The sequence below is a fragment of the Patella vulgata genome, chromosome 7 (genome assembly GCF_932274485.2).
Source record: "Patella vulgata chromosome 7, xgPatVulg1.2, whole genome shotgun sequence".
Lineage (NCBI taxonomy): Eukaryota > Metazoa > Mollusca > Gastropoda > Patellidae > Patella > Patella vulgata.
Genome location: NC_065885.2, coordinates 54,136,676 through 54,152,507, shown reverse-complemented (window position 1 = coordinate 54,152,507; position 15,832 = coordinate 54,136,676). Strand labels below are relative to the sequence as shown.

The following is a 15,832-nucleotide window of genomic DNA, read 5'->3' as shown; positions in this document are numbered from 1 at the left end:
TCCGTAATTAGCTCCATGTGTGGCGTTAACTGGATTGGGTAATCTTGAGACTAACATACTGTTTTTGTTTCTATGGTAGCGTTTGCTATGCAAGGAAGGTGATTTTGCGCGGACGATGTTTTCACGGGTGGGCCTAGTTGTTTTTGTCTTATCCGAATGTCTAGGCAACACCTTATTTTTCAGTCCCGCAAGCGCTATACCGCCGAGATCGGGCGTGAAAATTCACGAGATTCTTCTTGACCCACGCCGGAATTCGAGATAAGTTCCCTTAGCTCTGGACTAACGCAGCCTTCAACCGACCACTTGTCTACATGGATAGCCTTGCAAGGAACTGTGTCTAGTCGTTAGGATAGGAAGAAAATCGACGTCCCGTGTACACATCGGCGCTCATGTAAAAGAACCCGTAACAGCAGTCCGGACAAAATTTACCTCTTTTGTCCGGTTGGTGGAGAAAAGTAGAACGTTAAATTCCATGTCACATCATTTCATACTCGGACAAAATATCTGTTGCGGGGTTTTAGACAGTGGCCTGGTAATATATATATATTTTTTTTGTTTTTGTTTTTTTTTGTATTCGACTAATTTTTTTTCAATCCGAACCGAATCAATGATAGGCTTCAGGTATAAGCCTAAATATTTTTACGGAGAATACACGGATGAGGCACTGGATCATAACCAGTGGTTGTTACTATTATATATTCGCGGAAGGGGGTGGGTCGCTATAGGCACTTCTAGTTTTCACGTACGCTGGTCGCTGACAATACATACATTTGTTTTTCATAAATTTCGAAAAAAACTATCTCAAATGCACATATTATGTAACTTTTATACTTTATATTGACCCCTATCCACACAATTCGTCTCCTTATTGTACAGTCTTTGATGTGCCTCACACCCAGGCATTATCTACTCAGTGGCGTACAGAGGTTGGGGCTAACTAAAGCATAGGTAGGGCACGTACATGTACTCGGAAATGTGAGTGAGGCAGACATGACAAATATGTAAAAGCAGATTATTCACATCATGTAGTGCAGCTTGTCTACCAAAATTAACAGCGTTCATTTTAAAATTCAAAAAAAATAATTTTCATTTCACACTTGGCACTCAACAAAAAAAAGGATAAGTGGCATTAGGTAACCATGCTGACCACAAGATTGACTCATCCTCCATGACCCCAGTCACCCTGGAAAAGCATTGTTATTGACAGGGCCTGGATGCCCTCCGGAAATGGGTGGAAATGGGCGCCCGGGGCCACCCCCCCCCTCTTTACGCCACTGTATGTACTAGTTTTGGGGGTTTATTTACATAACACGTATATTTATATATCCCTTATCTGCCAAGATGTCTCTTAAGACAACCGTTCCGGATACTTGGCTTTGACAGATATCTTTTAAAGAATCAAATTGTAACCTTTCAACCTCTTTACATATTTTATCGTCAGATTGACCACACTCGAGCCGCAGACGACCGTCACGTGCCTAATAAACAGGCACATGGAAAATCGATGACGCTAGTGTCATACGCATGGTTGCCATCAGTATTTGTTTGAAGATGGCAGTTAGACAAAAGATATTGAAAGCGTCAGTTGAGAGCAATTACGGACATTTTTCATTAAACGACATTCCAATACATGGTAGCTTGCGTGCATGATGTATTTCTTGCCATGTCACGTGTCAAGATGGTGTGGAATCACTGTCTAATCGGTTGCACGTGCTGATAACGAGCATCGATTTACGACATGTGATACGTCTAGAGTTATAGTTCCTGATAAATGCTGACTCTATTAAATAAATTGTCTGTTTTATTTAATTAGTGAAGTTTTGATATTTATTTTATAATGAAATAGGTTCCAGCTATAATCACTAAATGTCTAAATGTAGTTTTTGGTAAGCTTCAAAAACGTATTTACCGTTATTTGGCTTTATGCAAAATAAATATTACTTGAGTTTTTCCACAGACCATGCCCCCGTTGGACACCATTTTCTGAAAAGTGTATTTGGCTTAAGTTCATATGTTATTAAAGTAAAGGTTACTTTTCATTTGGGAAATATATGGACTCTCTCTTCTACTTGTAGTCAAAATGCAGGTCATTGTCTTTCTGGAACATACATGAATTATGATACCAACTTTTCCCATGCCAAATGAAGTTTACAAGACATATTGTGAATTTCTTTTGTGATAATAAAGACAGTTAGCTTTCAAATTATATTTAAATCTTAAATACCGTTGGTAAGCTCTGGTGCACACGGGGGTATATTTTGTGTATAGGGCTAGATCTGTTAGATATGATTAGATGAGTCATAATAATCTCTATACAATTTTCTATAGTAATATGACACGACTGTCAAGTAGCTGGTATAATACCCACAGCTTATTTATATAGGTTTTTTTTATTCTCTTCCCTCTTTTCCCACGGGCTCACAATCCCTTGCCAAAACAAATCGCGTGCGCGCGCTCAAGGGGTTGAAATCCCTCGCCGATGATTGGTGGAAAGTCAAGAGGGGTCAAATGTCGCAACACTCGAGTGCCCCGAATGTCAATCACGCGCTACAAGTGGTAAAAGAGAATAGTAGCGCGTGCCAAAGCCATAATCTTTGTCGACGTGACGTTGTGGGAAAACTCCTCCCTCTAACTGTATTTGAGAGTCTGGGATTGTAAAAAATAAAACTGTTCTTTATGTATAGGTATTTACTCCCCCTTGTTAACTTGTGTGCGCCATATGGCAAACTGACATTAACCGTACCATGGGAATTTATTTTTCTTTCAATCTAGGACTCGCGTTCATCGGATGATCTTATATATTATTAAACACGTTCAATAAAAATCAAAACTATGAGAAAAGAAACAAATTTGGGCTATTGTTTGGGGTTTTCCAAGATATCTCGAGGATTCAATAAAAGCGAGCCATAATAAGGATCTAGAAGGATTGAAACAGTGTGTCTGGTTTAATTTCGTCTTCTGATAACTTTGGAATAAAAATAAGTTTTAGAAATATGTATTTTCTATGAAGAAACGAAATGAAGGGTGTTGGGGTAATATATAATTAGACCTTCCACAGCTCTCAAACCATACAACAGTTTTTAAGATTGATCTCAATTCTGATAATACCAGAAGCATTGAATATTAGATCTCATTCAACCAACAACTCCGTCCCTCGCCACATCTGACCTCTTCCTCTCCAACTGAAAGGCGTTCCATTATGTCAAGTTCTGATACGACACGGTGATTCCCGATTATGCCAAGTCACTGACGTAAGCCTATGCATGTTCTAATACAACACGGTGATTCCCGATTCTAACAAAGCTTTGTGTCCCAATGACAATCAGATATATTCTATAGTTCTCTCCAAGTACAGGGGTGGGGCGGGGTTCTCTCTCGAGGGCATAATAAATATATTGAGGTAAACAGCTGGCAAGGGAGCTGGGGGTGGGGAGGGCTCATAACCAGTGATACCCAGGGGCAGAGCAAAGATTGGTAACCCAGTAGTCGTTTTCTACATGCCTTAAATGGTTGACGGTCTTTTCGGCTATAAACTGGTTATATTAGGGTTAAAAACCTATTTGGTCAAAATGTCCCACATTTCACCCAAGTACATTATTTGTTACAAACCAACAATTCATATATAAAAGATTTAAGAAATTTAATGTATCAAAAACATAAAAAAATATATATGTATAAAAAAGAGCACTTGTTTCATGATTTATCACAATAAAAAAAAGTTTGGCAGATTTAATCGAGTTTTCACACAGTTCTGGTATCCACATGTTAAAAAAAAACATGCAAAATTTAAAATGAATTCGGGTTTGTTTTTCTCACCCGACTCACATAATATGGCGGATCGTTATATAATTATGCGTGTTCGGGTGTTAAACACAGTGTGTGTTTATCCCAATAAATTTGTTTTTCTCACCCGCGTCACACAATATGGCGAATCGTGATACAATGCGTTATAATGCATCATTCGGTGAGTTCGGGTGTTAAACACTGTTTTTCTGTATAGTCGTTGCTTTTCTATTCCGAGACATGGATTATGAGTTACTATTATGACACTGTATATCACATCGATGTAAAAGTTTATGGATGACACGTATAATGGATTTCTTAATGTTTGTTATGGTGCCGATGTTACTCGGTTACCAGGGACGCCATAACTTTTCCTCTTGGAATGAACACTGTGGTGGTGAATACACGGGGCTGATGGGATCGTACAGGTGCTTTGGTGCTAAACTGTGGGTGCTATGAGGAGATCCGGAAGGTGAGCGACTATCCGGGGAGAATGAGAGTCGCTGTTTCTTCACATCTGTTGTCAGACTGTTTGGTGAAGGAGACACATAAGTGTTTGTGATGTTTTTAAGTCCATTGTAAGAAAAGCTGGAAGACACATGACGTACAGGTGACACAACATGAGGCTCCGAGGTGACACTTTTAAGAGGTTGTAACTGAGGGTTGATCGGCATCAACAACATAGCATGTCCTGTTTGTTGTTTACAGTCACGTGACACTTTTAACTTATTATCAGGAATCTGGATTTGGAGGGGTCGGTTATAGATATCTGTTTTAACCGGGGATGGTGTTGATGGAGGGACTACTGTAGTGGTGGTGGTCATCTCTCGGGGTCTGACGTGAGCCATCTGGGTGGCTGAGTTCACCATTGAAAGGCATCCAGCTAAGTGACCAGTGAGTTTTGTGCTAACTTCTGGGTTAACTCCTTGTATATTGGACATATATCTCATAACTTCACTAGCGCATTCTGTGAAACCAGCACGATATTTGGCGGCACTCTGTGGGGTGTTCACCATAGAAGATGTCGGCTGTTGCCTTTGTACGTGATGTAAATACTTGACGGTCATTTCTAATATATCGGCTTTTTCTAAACGGGATATTTGAGCACTCTGAAAAAATACAGAAAAAATACCATAAGATTTATGAAGTAAATCTCAATATTATAAATAAACAAATATCAATTAAGTTTAATTCAAATATACAACCATTAAACTAACAATTTCATCTTAAAATGAAAGTAGAAAAATATAAAATGGTGTAGTACGTATGTAAAATATGTGATAAATTAATTATCAAAATATACACAGAATATATATACTTACATCTTGTTTCATGGCTTGTAATACTAATGTCTTTAATTCTCCAAGACAATCATTTATTCTAGCTCTTCGTCTTTTCTCAACAAGTGGTTTGTTTGTCTGTTAAAAAAGAGAAAAAAATAGTAAAAATAAAGAAGACAGCGAACAATTCACTTTAAGTTTTAAAATATACTGTTACGTAATTACATTACTGTCACTGAAATATGAAACATTATTGTCACAATCTAAAAATTTAGTTGACTTACCCTTCGATTATAAGGACCCGGTCGAGTCGGTGTTGTCATACTTTCAGTCATTCTTAATGTTTTAAAAAGCTAGGCGATGTTTACTGTTCAAAGTTTAGAAGAAGTCTGTCAATTTCAACAACTTGTTGAGATTTTATACGGTCCAGCACACGCCATAAACTTTATGTGTGAAGGCGAAAGATCGCACATTCCCACGGTCAGTAAAGGAATTTCGACCAATCGGCGGCGAGGATTATCGCGGGAGTTTGTATCGGCATGCGACAAGTGGACGCTGATTGGCTACCGAGCAGATGTTCCTTGTGACTTGTGTAAAGTCGAGTGGAATGTAAAGCCCAGTAAACACAAACACGTGTCTGGGGACGAGGGGATCGCAGTGTGGGAAAACTTGGTTAAAATCTTCTATTTTTCACGGCCCAGTTGCCCTAGGTAGCCACCAGAAACTAATTAAACATTCCTTCACAAAAAACAACCTTTGTGATACACGATCGCACAAAAACCCCTAAGACAAAAATACATTTAATGTATTCTATCGAAATGAAAAGCGATAGGTATAAGACCTGTTTATTAAAATACAGTATGTAGTAATGATATTCAATTTTCATGCATCGATGGTTTTCTAAACATCGCTGTTCTTTTATTGTGTTTACCATATTTAATGTTGCTTTTTAAAAAAAACAAAAAAAAAACTAGGTTGGTCTTTATACACAACATCGTGACAAACTTAGCGGACAAAAGATTGAGATAGTAATCTATATGTAATTGACACAATGTATATTGGATCAAAAAAAAAAAAAAAAAAAGAGTTTTTTTTTTTTTTTCTGAAATGCACTTGTATATAAGTATGGATGACGATATCTGAGAATTGCATAAATTTGTTTTTACCTGGTAGCAATTAGCTCGGTCTAGGGGGTCGGGGTGGGGGCCTTTGTCCAAAAGTTGTTTTTCTATCGGAAAATTAACAGAATGCAAGACACATTAATTTAGTCTATAATATAATAAATACTTAATTTTTCTTTTAAATTGGGCCAGGGTACTTACCTAACTAATTGACTTTGCATATGCTAATACGCATATTTATTGAAATGATGCCCGTTTTCATTAGTCCAGTTGGTGCAGAGAAGAAAAATTAAACCCCATTTTATTGAATGAAGACATTCTAAAGCAGGTCTATTATGTCAGAATTGGTGTAATGTTGATTTTAGACCAGGCTATGAGTTGACATTATAAAACCGCCTCGACGTGTTGACAGTCTTACATAATCGCTCTATAATAAGTTTAACAAACATCTCGAGTGGAGCGTCAGGAAAGATTTACTCTTTAATAACCCAGACATAAGATTTCACGGTAAAGTAATTGTGTCTATTGTCGTAAAATCAAATAATTTTGTTCAATAAAGCTTAGTCTAGAAATGCAAATAGCCTTCAGTCCCGCAACTCTAATGCATATCCTCTTTAAAGTCTTTATAATAAGTGTCTAAGCAATCGAGACAAAAAGTAATGCAATGTCAATTGTCGCCCATATACGCGGCTCTTTAGTCGTGGGAAACTAAAATAGTTATTTGTTAAGCAGATGGACTGATAAGTTTTCTCTGAAATCATCTGTCGTTTAAAAATAACTTGAAATTTATTTTGGGATAAGATTACAACACGGTGTGGGAACCTTGCTTTATATGACAATCTCTCACAACTCAAGAATTTCAAATAAATTGTTCTGTCTGATTGATCACACGTTTTGCCATATTTTATTCCTGAAATTCCAAAAATCGTGTCCATTTTGTTTTTACTTTTTTGGGGGTAAAATTGACATTGATAATAGTGATTGTTTCAGATATTATTGTATTGTGCACGAATTTTGACCAATCTACCCCGCCACATTATGCATGTAATTTGGAGATGTTGGGTAATAATATTACGAAAAAACGAGAAAGAAAAACCTCCTCTGTAACTAAGGAATAAAGAATCCTGATTGTGATCGCTTGTCGGGACTCGGTAGGTCTTAATTCGATGGTTGTTTGTTGGCGAGTGGTTTAACGTGGTGTGCTGTAGATCATAAGATCACTCCCTCCCTTTAATAATTCAAATTTCATTTTAAAATGTTTTCCAAAAGATCACAGAAATTACATGGATTCTATATAGGTATAATATATTTATAAGGATGTTTTTTGTTTTGTTAACTTTTAGTTTACCGTAGTGAAAGAAGACCATCTTTCAATGGCTGTTAGATGTTATCGCCCATATGGGATATGATCCTCGTGAAACCACACAGGAGCACGCACCATCTTAATTCGAAACACGATCTCAGGCACGAGACAGAAACAAAATTTGGCGGGAAAGGATATGTTTCGTTGAAAGGGAAGTGAATGTTTATTGAACGACTTGGGTATCATTGTAAATATTTGTACTGAGTTTCAAAATGAAGTATAACAGGACTCGTGTCAATTTAAACTTATTTTTTAATTTCCTAACTAAAAGATACATTTCGGTTGGGGAATGAGGATTGGGTAGAGGAGGGTGTGGAAAATTTGTGCTTTTAGACCTTCACCATTACCTCGTCAGTTGACCAAAGATCATATTTTGCTCATGCCCCCCTCCCCTCACAATTAACAAACACACCAGTAGAAGTTTTATTCCAAAACTTGTTCAAATCGAACAGATTGTGACTATTTATTTAATTCGATTGTAACACCGCTTTTAGAGTAAACATTTGCGGGTTATGACTATTCACTTAATACGATTGTAAGACCGCTTTTAGAGTCTTTCCGGCGTGGTTTCCCCTTGTCAGTGATGCAGGATGGAGGGCCTGACAAGGACAGCTGTCTAGTCGTTCGGGAAAAACCGAGGTCCCGTGTATACATTGGCGTGCACGTAAAAGATCACTTGGCAATTACCCTTATAGCATACTGTATGGCGTATGCCCGTCTTCATTAGCCCAGGTTAGGAGCCGAACAGTAGGACGTTAAACCCCATTTCATTTCATTGCTTTTAGAGTCAATTTTACAAATTAATATCGGACTGTCTAATTATGTGGATATTACATCAATTTCCATCCAGGGTAATATCACAGGGTAAGACCAACTGGTATGTTTTTCTTTTAAATTTGATTTGATATCGAGGTTAAAGTTTGAATTACTTATAAAAGAAGACACGTCATGGGAGAATGCACGTAACAAAATCCACGAGAATTTTTTTTCTTGTTATGTCTGATTGAATCTGTTTAGACCACAGATTTCTATCACAACAAATTTACACCTTTTGCCTTATCTATTGTTAGTTCTACTCTTGTTTACATTCATTTACACTTTAAATCATAATATTGATCCAAGATGGCTCCACTAGTTTTAATTGTGCGTGAATGGGCGGATCTCCTTTGATGTCTATTCGTAAATAGGCAATAAGTAATGGTAGGTACACGCTAATAACATAATCTCGGTCAGAAGACAGCCGTAACAACCTTGGCGTCGTCGCCATTTAAATCTAAACACCTTAAAACAATTAAACGTACGACTTTCTGATTATTGATTAATTGCTATTGACAATGTTCGCCGATTTTCCGTGGGAAAAACGATTCCCTAAATTTTTGTTTAAATGTTTCTTAATTGTTTTCGTCTGACATTAAAATTATTTATAATAATATTTAAATTGATGACATACATTGATTTACATTTATTAAGCAGTATACATTTACAGAAATGGTATTGCTTGAAAATTAAAATATAGACATATTGACATAAAAACATGAAAAAGATAAAAAAAAAAAATGTTTTCGAAACAAAATTTTTTTTTTCGTTTAGGTTGATTGTGAAAATAAAGGGGTTTGATTCGGCCAGATTTTCGGTCTAAAAATGATAAATCCTAACAGATTTTAGTGCAATTTGAAAAGCTGTTCATTTGTTTATATTGACAATTTCCACAGGTTTTGTTTTCAAAAATTGTATGGAATGTTATGATAACGAGTAGCCAAACTTCCAAATCTACCAAACCTTGTTTGTCCTCTAAGTGAAATTAATTTAGTCATTAATAAACTTATAAAGTTCAATAATAGCCAGAGCGAGTATTCATATTCAAATTATTAAGAAATGATTAGTATGGATAGATGTCTAATTCCCCTTACAAAATAAAAGTTCCTCTAAAATCTTAATCTAAAAATAATAGTTGAGTCTACCAGAATTCCTGCTGAAAAATAAATAATTCAATGAGAAAGGGGGATTTAGGGGGCATTATGGAAGATTAGATAAAGAGCTGACAGTTCTCGCTATAATAGTTAAAAAATATAATATGCAGAAAATTTCAGTCAAATTACTTTACTCTGAATCCCAGATATTAGCGATTCAATTTTAGGCTAGTCTCGAACGTCATTACGACTGTCGGTGCGATAATAAACAAAGACTTGGTTATCCATTTTTACTTTAAATCATCCGTCATAAAAAGGTATTCAAATCCACTAAATATCGTAGGCGTAGGATAACTATGGCACCGAGAGTTGATTAATGGTCTTGAATTAAAATAACATTTCAGGCCCATAAAAAGACCTGCAATAGGCAGATATAGTTCTTGCATAATGCATGTTTAAGTTTGGATAATATTTACTGTTTGTTTTTTTTTGTTGTTTTTTTAATTATGATTCAAATTTTTTAACAATTTAGTTCATGATGAGAAAAATTTATACAACTGAATTCTATTGTATTGTTTTCATGGAAATATATCTTGTTAGATGAAACGCTGAATTTTTAATGTGTTACAAAATTTATCCATCAACCGAAAGCTTATGTTGGTTCTCAACGTGAAATTAATTCAGTCTATAATAAACCGACAAAAGTCCGCTATAATGAGAGTATTCATATCCAAATTATCATGTTAAAATATCTTAAATTATATTGTCGGTTCGTTTTATTTGATAAAATAAGCATGTAGATGGGGTATAATGCAAGTCTGATTAAGAATAGACCATTGTCTTATAATAACTACTCACTATTCCCGCTAATTTTTCCCCCGTCGATATTTAGGGGTTCAAAAGTTGGCTAACAATGGCGTACATAGATTAGCCTGAAATCGATACTCAAAAACACCGAATATCTGTGAAAATTATCCCCAATTCTCACCCTAATCAAACCTCGTGGCTTAATGACCCCACGTGGATAATAATGACTGGTTTGATGTCGGCGTACTTTGATCGCACGAGGCGTTCATTTATCATGTACATTACACGGTGAGATAGATAGAGCCCTCATCAATGAGACTTTTTCTTCCATGTGAAAGACTATCATACCCCGCTGGCTGCATATCTACCAAATCTCGCGCGTGACGCTCCCCATCGTTTTATCGGTTTAGTGTAAAATGGAGATTTGGATTATCCAGCTTGTCACTTGAGGCTAAATTCTCCCTTGATAAAGATGTGCTAATTCCTGAACAGCAGATAAAAGGGTCGTTCGTTTGACAATTAGAAAGAATTAACGTACTTGGGAATGTGTTATTCAGCAGGCTTATTATTTCATTAAATTCCTTAAAGACAAAGCATGGATTGCAAAAACATTTTACTGGCTCGATTATGCCCTTTGAAAAACACGAGAAAAAATACATAATTACACTGGGTTCAAGTACATAATTGCTCGATTACCATGAATGTACGACCTATTCAACTCTTAAATATACATATCCGTTTTAAAAAATATAATTGAATAAAATAGGAAGGGGGGGGGGGTCAAGCGGTGACGACATTGAATTCGAGACTAAAATGTGTCGGGTTCGAATTACACAAGTTAGTCTCAAAATAGCTGAAGTATTTAGCCGACAAGACGCTAAACCCAATTCCTTTCCATTCTTTAAAATAAACTGGGGAGTCACGATGGCTCAGTAAGTAGGACTTTGACTCGCTAACCTGGAGGTCCCGTGTTCGATCCCTGCGTTGGCGGAGACAGTTCATCGGGATTTTCCGGCGTGATCCCCATTGTCAGAGATGTAGGATTGAGGACCTGACAACGTATAGTCGTTCATATGGGACGAAAAACAGAGTTCCCGTGTATTGGCACGTAAACGAACTCGAAATAAGAGAAGGCCGTAGCACCGCTGCCCGGGCAATATTTCCCTTATAGCACACTCTCTTCATTTGAACAGTAGGATATTAAACCCCATTTCATTTCATCAAAATAAACAGAAGAAGCAGTTTTTAATTTTAAAGTGGACAGAAAGAGAAAAGTGAATAAACGTTCTTGATTGTCCGATTTATTTCTTTGATTCCCATTTTACAATTTGTCAGCTTTTTGAACTTTTCAAATATATCAATGCTAAACCAGAACAGTTGGTCGAAAGTTTTTCTTGGGATTTTCCAGTCTGTCCTGCACCCCCTTGTCAATGGACCAAAATGGAGGGCCTCGCATGGAAAATTGGGGTTCCTTGTAATACCATTTATAGCACGTAAAAGATCCCCTGATAGTTGATAATCGAAATAAGCTCAGACCGGAGCACCATTGTGCGGGCAATATCCCTCCTCATATATTAGCTTGAATGGCGCGGAAAAGTAGTATGTTATACCCAATTTCCTATTGAGCACAAACTGCACGAAAGTATATATTTATTTGGCTCGGAAAAGTAGTTATACGTTATACACAATTTCCTATTGAGCACAAACTAAAAGTATATATTTATCTTTGCAAGTTTGATTTGAATTCTTTATAGAAAAAATCCTGTCCTACTTTTACAGGCTATTCTTAAAGATGCATTATGTAAGATTTAGATAAAGAGCTGAAAGTTCTACCTATAATAGTTAAAATTAAAAACTAGATAATGAAAAGGGAATGTCTTGAAAATTACAGTCAAATTACTTTATTGTGAGTGGCGTTAGGGCTCTTTGGAGAATAGCGGAGTCTAGATTGTTATTGCTACCGCTGTTATTATCCATTTTTTAAAATCAAATTATCAACCGCCAATCGTGTTTTAATTTGTTGAAAATCTAGAGAATCCGATGGCATCGAGAGATGATTGTGGCCTTGGCAAGTTAATAAATGCGTAATTAAAATAATTTATATAACATTTAAAGCCTAAAGATAGACCTGCAATAGGCAGATTTAGCTCTTGCATAATGCATTTTTAATAGTGTAAAGCAAAACTGATCAGATATTGTATAGTTTATTGTAACCATTTGTAAAGTCTTAGCAGTACTAAGGCACGTTTGACACCAATCGGTAATAATTAGGCCTACATATACCGACTTCTGACAGGAGCTACCTGTCAAATTATCAAGGTAGGCCGATTCATTAATTTGTTTCTTTGAAATATAGAATTGAGAAGTGCAAAACACTTTTGCACAAATATTTGAACAAAAAATTGAATTTGCATGAGTACTATAGATATCTTAATTTGTGGAATTTTTCGTTTTGCCGCTTTCAATAGGACACTTGTCATATTCTTAATGCTTTTTATCAGTTCTTTCTTTTGATATTTTTTTTATGATTGTATCGATTTTATTATCAACACATCAAAAAAAGTGAAACAAAATCTTTAAAATAATCTTCATTCACAAACTTCAAAAGCAGAAATGAAAGGGCATGTAATCTGAGCGATCATGAATAATTGAATAAAATCATAAGTAATAAAACCCCATACAGTCATTAACCAACCATTACTACTCTCTCTCCTCATTAATGACAAATTTGATTCCATAACTCTTTCAACATCGCCGTCTAGCGGCACCTCTAATCATAATCCGATTGGCTGACTTTAATCGGCTTAAGGTCACCGGGGTCACGATTATTACAAATGGCGGCCGCTTTTTAAAACAGATAACGATTCTTTTAAATCCGTTATTAATCAAAAGGTGAAGAATCAGACACAATGGCTGATCTTCAGTCATTAACAAATGTCTCATATTCTTTATCATTTGCCGCTTCAGTCATTGACAAGAAAACATAAAGTTTGTTTCACTTATTAAATATGCTATAGATTCAGCATTAACGTCAGGCAATTTGACATGCGTACTGTCATGCGTATTTACAAACGTATTTGAAACCCGATTAAGATCAGTCGTGTCTGTACGAGGAAAAAATAAATTAAATTTCTTGAAATATTAAAAATACATTTCTGTATTCGATTATTGGTACTATTTTCCATCTTTTCCATTAATAACATATTTTTGAAAGAAGATAGTATTATTATGATATACTAGACAGAGACTTCTGAACCATTTAGTGACATTAAATCAAAGAGCACGTGAACAATAAAGAAGATGAAAAATTGTTTTATTTATGTGCCACACATTGTACATTCTCGATATAAACGTTGTTAAAAATAATAATAAAATTTTAGGCCTAAAAGACACAACAATTGAGGTTAAGGTTTTAAAATAAAAAAAAAGAGTTAAAATGATTTAAATAAGAAAATGACCTATAACATATAATTGATAATCACAGAGTCTTCAGAGTTAGTATATGTTCTATGGCTAAATTAACTGTAACTGGCAAGAAAGGTGTCAAAGGTGGAGGGGGGGGGGCGGATCCAAGATATTTGCAGAAGGGGGGTTGCCAGGTTCCTGAGACAATGTATCTTTGGGGGAGGGGTCTGGGGGGCTTGAACATTTTTGAGAAATATATGGTCTCTGTCTTCACTTTGGCGAATATATCTGGGGTAGCCAGAAGTAGCTTTGACAAAACTATTCGTTTATTTTTTCCCAATGCGCCGGGGCAATTTTTTATGTAGCTGAGCAGGAAGGGGGGTGGGTGCATACAAATTTATGTTATTAGCTACATAATATTTTTTCAGAATATTTTAGATGAGAGTTTGATCTTTTTATATCCATTGCATGTTTATTTTAATTCAGCCATTTCCAGGCTGTACGCACAGACCGCGTGTCGCATTTTAAGGAAATTTCTTTGATTTTTCATCAAACCATTTCTACTTTCAATCATGCAGTCTTCGAACAAAAATTCTTGTCATATTCCAATTGCGCGAAATTCTTCGAAAAATTTCACTTTCCATGTATGTACGTGAATTTAGTCGGACTCTTTTCATGTACACAGATTACGCGGACGTCCCAGAACCATCTCTGCGTACAGGGCCGGATTAGCGAGAGAGAAATGGGGTTTAACGTTCACTCGACACAAGCTAAGTCATTTCGGGACTAACATATGGTTCAATTTTATTTCAATAAGTCGCCCCTTCGCGTAGGGACCTTTAGCTGTGGGAGGAAACCAGAGGACCCAGAGAAAACCCCACGAGGTTGGAGAGCCGACCCTACTCCTTGTCTCGTACAACCGGGGAATCGAAACCACGCCAGTTGACTCAATGACAGACCTTATGATACAACGCGCGCGTTCTATTCTAACCATTCGGTCATCCACCCCCAAGGGGTGAAATGGGGGCATATTCTGGCCATTGTCTGTCACATTCAAACATATACAAATTGTTTGTCAGTCTGATAGATGTATTTGGCACATATATTCAATATAATAAAGGAAATATTGATTGTTTTAGAATTATTTGGGGGGACCACTTTAATATTGGGGCTCCTGGCTGCACCCCCGTTTGCACCTCACCCCTGCCCTTGAATTTGATCCAGCCCTATGTATGTACGCGGAATTAATCTAAACATTTCTATATATTTCGATAGCGCTACTAATTGTATTTACAGTTGATATCAATTACATCTAGAACATTTTACATTTAACCTTTATATCTATACTAATATTTGTGACTGTCGTTTGTCTGTCTGTTCGGGGTTGGCGGCTACACTAGGTCTGCCCCGAGTCTGAAATTTGGGGTATAGGGGAGGTCGGACCGGAGAGTAACATAGGCCAGGTGGCGTACGTTAGTCTACCACTTCCGGTTTCGGGGTTATGACCCCCGAGCGAAGCCGGGCATTCGTCTAGTATATAATAATATTACTTTCTCGACAAAAAACAAACTATAAGGCTAATAAAGACGGGTATACGTCAACAGTGTGATGAGAGGGAAACTTTACACGGACAGCTGTGTTTCAGCCTATACTCTTCGTGGAATTCTAACGGTCAAGAGTTCTTTTAGGTGCACACTAACAAGGATGCACGGGTGGACCTGGGTTGTTCGTTCTACCCGAATGACTAGACATTGTCCTATATCACTGACAAGGAGAAACCTAGATGTTTTTTGGCAAACACCGGGTTGTCTTGGACAACGCCATACTCCCCTGCCTTAAAATTGATCTATACAATACACTAAAAAGTTTTGTTGTAAAGCCAATATATATCGTTTGAAATATACACGTTGCCAAGAAGTTTACCAATTGATCATGTTAAAAACTTGTGTACCGGTTAACACCACGATCAACAGTTGAATAAAATAAAATATTCTAATATTTCTTGATGAAACATCGCCTGGAATATACAAGTATGTCTTCGAATGTGCTTGCCCACGTGCTTGCCCCTAAATCTCACTTAAAATGAGATTGGTTTTAACGTCCCACTGTTCTGCTCCGACTGGGATAATGAAGACGAGCATACGCCATACAGTGTGCTATGGG

The 15,832-nt window shown here is 36.7% G+C and overlaps 1 protein-coding gene across 1 annotated transcript; it reads right to left on the bottom strand.

Moving 5' to 3' along the window:
* Positions 1 to 3,625: 3,625 nt before the first annotated feature.
* Positions 3,626 to 5,525, bottom strand: LOC126827781 (transcription factor HES-1-B). The gene is made up of 3 exons (XM_050557317.2): positions 5,348 to 5,525; positions 5,106 to 5,201; positions 3,626 to 4,892 (listed from the first exon to the last, which is right to left on the bottom strand). The coding sequence occupies exons 1-3, from the start codon at positions 5,396 to 5,398 to the stop codon at positions 4,134 to 4,136; spliced, it is 906 nt and encodes a 301-aa protein (XP_050413274.1). The 5' UTR covers positions 5,399 to 5,525; the 3' UTR covers positions 3,626 to 4,133.
* Positions 5,526 to 15,832: the final 10,307 nt, after the last annotated feature.

Excerpts from the sequence above, each read along its gene's own strand:
- LOC126827781 (XM_050557317.2), bottom strand. The coding sequence starts at position 5,398 with ATGACTGAAAGTATGACAACACCGACTCGACCGGGTCCTTATAATCGA. Across the intron at positions 5,202-5,347 it reads CGGGTCCTTATAATCGAAGG|ACAAACAAACCACTTGTTGA; the intron begins GTAAGTCAACTA and ends CTTTTTTAACAG. Across the intron at positions 4,893-5,105 it reads TACAAGCCATGAAACAAGAT|AGTGCTCAAATATCCCGTTT; the intron begins GTAAGTATATAT and ends GTATTTTTTCAG.